The sequence below is a fragment of the Austrofundulus limnaeus genome, unplaced genomic scaffold (genome assembly GCF_001266775.1).
Source record: "Austrofundulus limnaeus strain Quisiro unplaced genomic scaffold, Austrofundulus_limnaeus-1.0 Scaffold74, whole genome shotgun sequence".
Taxonomy (NCBI): domain Eukaryota; kingdom Metazoa; phylum Chordata; class Actinopteri; order Cyprinodontiformes; family Rivulidae; genus Austrofundulus; species Austrofundulus limnaeus.
The window spans coordinates 613,035-617,094 of record NW_013952476.1 but is presented as its reverse complement, the minus strand read 5'-3'; the positions used below and the strand labels follow the sequence as shown (position 1 = coordinate 617,094).

Sequence of the window (4,060 nt, the reverse complement as noted above, 5' to 3'; positions counted from 1 at the left end):
TGCGGTGGGGAGAGGTTTATTTTCCTGAGCAGCTGTGTGGAGGTGTGGTGTTTGCTGTGGTGTGGCTGTACAGACAGACAAAGTGTTCTCACTCACATCAGCAAACAGCAGCACACAATGTGTGACTTTTCATCATGGCGTCAGCTTCCTATTACTCAACAGTCTGCCTTCAATAGAAAGAGGTGTGTGTATGTGTGTGTGTGTGTGTGTGTGTGTGGGGGGGGGGTCTAAGCTGAACCGTCCTGCTGCACCTCCTTCACCTGCTGTAGGGTGATTCAGATGGTTGGAAGCTTTGCCTGCTTTTCACCAACAGCTCTTATGAGTTACCACACCATACCAGCTTTGTTACAGAGCACTTTAAACACACACAGGACCTAAGTTCTGTTCACATAATAAAACATTCATTCAGTCATAGTCCATAAAAAACTAGATAATTAAAAAACAATCTAAATTACAAATGACGTTTTGAGACGAGCCTCCTGGACACACAGGAGCAGCTGATCAGCTGACCCGAGGGGTCGTGAGGGTTTGTAGGGATGCAGCAGACAGGGCGGGGCGGGGCCATTAAGAGCTATCAAGGTAAACAGAAGAATTTAAAAAGGCAGCCGGTGCAGGAGACTAAAACTGAGGAAGTGTGGTCAAAGGAAAGGGGTTTMAGTGGCGCTTCCAGAGACCCTCACCTCTGTCTTATTGACAACACAAAACTCTGAACGAACAACAACAACTTTCAGGCTGTTATAAATAAAACATTAGAGGCAGCAGAAACAGAGTGTCGGCTTTAAAGAGTGGACAGAAAGTGAGATGACAGGAGTGTTTGTGTTGCTGTAGCTGAGGCCTCCAACCTGTTGGTGTAGACGGCACACTCCTTTGGCTTTAACTTAAGGCTTTCTGTGTACTTCCCCAGAGCTTCCTGGTATTGGCCCTTCTTCACAAATTCATTCCCTTCTTGCTTCAGAGYTGAGAAAAGGACTTCTGCTCTGCGCTCTGCAACACAAAGTAAAGTGGGGATTACTTAGCATTGATCGGTCATGTGGAAAACAGCTCCACTTCCCTGTCCCAGGTCATAAATTCTAACTGACGCGTGCAATACGTTTTAATTGGCCCGGCCCTCACAAACTCCGGGGTCTGGCCTTCTTCTGATGGATGCTGCGCTGGCTGGACACGAGGCATGAGAGGAAAGTCAGCAATCAGTCACTGCGTGAACTACGAGGAAATCGATGTGCTGCAGAGACTCTTCTGGGAGAAGAAAAACTGCCTGCAGCTCTGCTCTTTCTTTAGACTTTAATAGAAGCAGCTGCAGCAAAGTGCACCGTCAGCACGCAGAGTGGACACAGCCACTCGGACAGGAAGTCCTCCACCGTGAAAATAAGGAGCGCATTAGCAGGATTAGCATTAAAATCCTTAACAAATGCTTTAAAATACGTTAAATTTAATCTAATTTATCACATTCTGTTAACAGAGTGAACGCTGAGTCAGTTTTCAYACTATTGTTTTCCTGGTCTGTGTTTCACTTTGTGTCACTTTCAAATATCAAAGCATTTAGCTTGATGTAAATGTTTTTAACAGATTTTGTAATTTATTTACTCTATTTTCTATTTTATTTCCTCTTGTTTTTCTTTTTTAATCATGATGTATTTAATTGTACTTTATTATCTGTGGTTTTGGATTTGGTAATGTCTGTCCGCTAACATCATTCTTGGCCAGCTCTCTCTTGAAAGAGAGATTTTTAATCTCAATGAAATACCTGGTTAAATAAATGTTAAATAAAATAAAAAAAATAAAAAGGTGCATAAATAGATATTAAAAACAGAAACACTGAGGTACTTGCTGTGTGTCATCCTGTGCTACTTTTAGCTTTTAGCTACTGCTAAAAATAGTAATTCAGTTTCTTTAACAAGTCATTCAGGACTCAGCATTCACACCATACTTTTGCAGAATATGCTAATTTTTCTATTTATCTTTTAGGCATTCAGATTCTGCAAGTAAAATTCCAAACTGAATTTAGGGAAGACAAAATGTGCCACATGTTCAACCCTGACTTACAGCGGCGCTCCTTCAGACAAAAATCTCAATCCCCTAAGGCCATAGGGACGTTCTCTCTTAACAAATTTTAATTGATTATTTGAAGGCAATATTTTTTATGAGCTTACAATTTCAACTGATGAAACAATATATCTGTTGGGTGACCATAGCTCCTCCTACTAATAAATCGTACAGCTCTTTGTTGTAAAATAAAAATAGGATTTGTAACACGCTTTTCCCCAAACTTCAATACAATAAATTAAATGTGGAGCAATCCTTGTATTATACAATATATACAGAGCTTTATCATTTAATAACTTTACTTTATAAAGCAATGCAATTGATTTTGCTTTTTATTCTTAAGTAACGATGAGATTTCCATGTCAGCTTTTCATCAATAACACCCAAAAATGTTATTTCACTGACTACAAATTTCTACTTCATCAATAATAAATGAAACTTTGATGATCATTTATTAGCTGAAACCAAGTTTGTACCTTTCTAAAGTCTGTATCACCTCCAACATCTGTTCAGTATTTTCACCAGGATAAACAAAGTGTGTCATCAGCAAACAGAATACATTTTAAAAACTTTGACACATTGACCAAATCATCCACTTTTAAAATAAATAGTTTTGCTCCAACCACAGAACCCTGAGGAACTCCACAACTCATATTACATCRTTTTGTGAAACATCTTCTAGAAAAATTAGCTAAATATCAGTGATGAATCGTGCCTTTCACACACATTATTCTGAACAATTAAAGGGAAAACATTTTATTTTGTTCCCAAAACCTAACCTCAGGAGGACAAACACTGGATAAAGACTTGGAGCCGTCCTCACAAACAGCTGAATATGACAGTGATGGACTGTAAGGACGTGGATTGATTATTATGATTTTATRTATTTATATTTATATAAACCCTTCATCAAAGGTTAATACTTAAAGTTAGCTGAGATTGGTTTTGTGTGTAAATCCTTTTGTACCCTCAGGTATCAGAAGTTAACTCAGTAATAATGAACTAATTAACACATCTAATTCTGTTATTTCATGTAAAATATTCACACTTTGTAAAAACTAAATTCAGCTCAAAGTTGTAACAATGAATTGACTGCATGAAAACCTGAAGTGCGGTAACTCTAGTTTCTAAGAAACTATTTATTTTATATCTAAGCTATATATGAGCACTAGTTTGTTGGACTGTTTTATTCTTCCTCTGGCTGAGGAAGACTTTGGTCTTTAGCTTCAATTTCTCCATGACCTCCTTCAAATAAACTTCACTGATGTGCGACTCTGTAAGGATTGGTACAGCTACGCTACTTATAACCACTGTTTTAAGGAAAATCACAGGTTCCTCTGTTTAATGAAATAAACACCCTTTCTGTGTAAATATGAGGATACACAAATAAGTCAGACTTTAGTCAGGGAATTCAAGTTGATCTGGCCGTAAACAAAATCATTTATTTATAGAATCCAAATAAACCATTTATATACATCTTTTTGTGAACAATCAAATTTTGTTGAGTTAAAATGTCAACAAAAACAGGCACGCGTCCGCACTAATTAATGTCGATATGACAACTCTAACAGAATCAGCAGAACTTCAGGTTTAAGGTCTTAATAAACCACATGTTTGCAGGTACATTAAACTTAGATGGCAAGGTTTAAGTTTAAGAGATGGAAAGAAAGGAGGAATGCTAGTTCTAACGTTTTAACTTATCAATATGGAGAAAACCAGAATGAACACTTGGGTCTCTCTGACGCGTCAGCCCGAACTCCGGTCCACTAGTCAAAACATTCAGCTTTTACCTGGAGGTGTGGACTGTCAGGTTAAGCACTGAGGAAGCATTTACCCAGGTTGGTAAGAAACTCCAGTCAGGTCCCTTACTTCCAGTAAAAAACTTCCAAAGTTTTGATTTTTCAGCATCTCTGAAGATCTGCTTTAGTCCGAAGGAGAGAGTCAGATCCGATTCGGCCTGTCTGTCTGTCTGTCTGTCTGTCTGTCTGTCTGTCTGTCTGTCTGTCTGTCTGTCTGT

The 4,060-nt window shown here is 38.4% G+C and overlaps 1 protein-coding gene across 1 annotated transcript in view; it reads right to left on the bottom strand.

The window, feature by feature from the left end:
• LOC106519258 (sperm-associated antigen 1) overlaps nt 1-4,060 on the bottom strand; it is a 33,023-nt gene that overhangs the window by 3,110 nt on the left and 25,853 nt on the right. Inside the window, exon 14 of the mRNA XM_014010838.1 lies at nt 843-984. Within this exon, the coding sequence (XP_013866292.1) occupies nt 843-984 (142 nt within the window). The remainder of the gene's footprint in view (nt 1-842; nt 985-4,060) is intronic.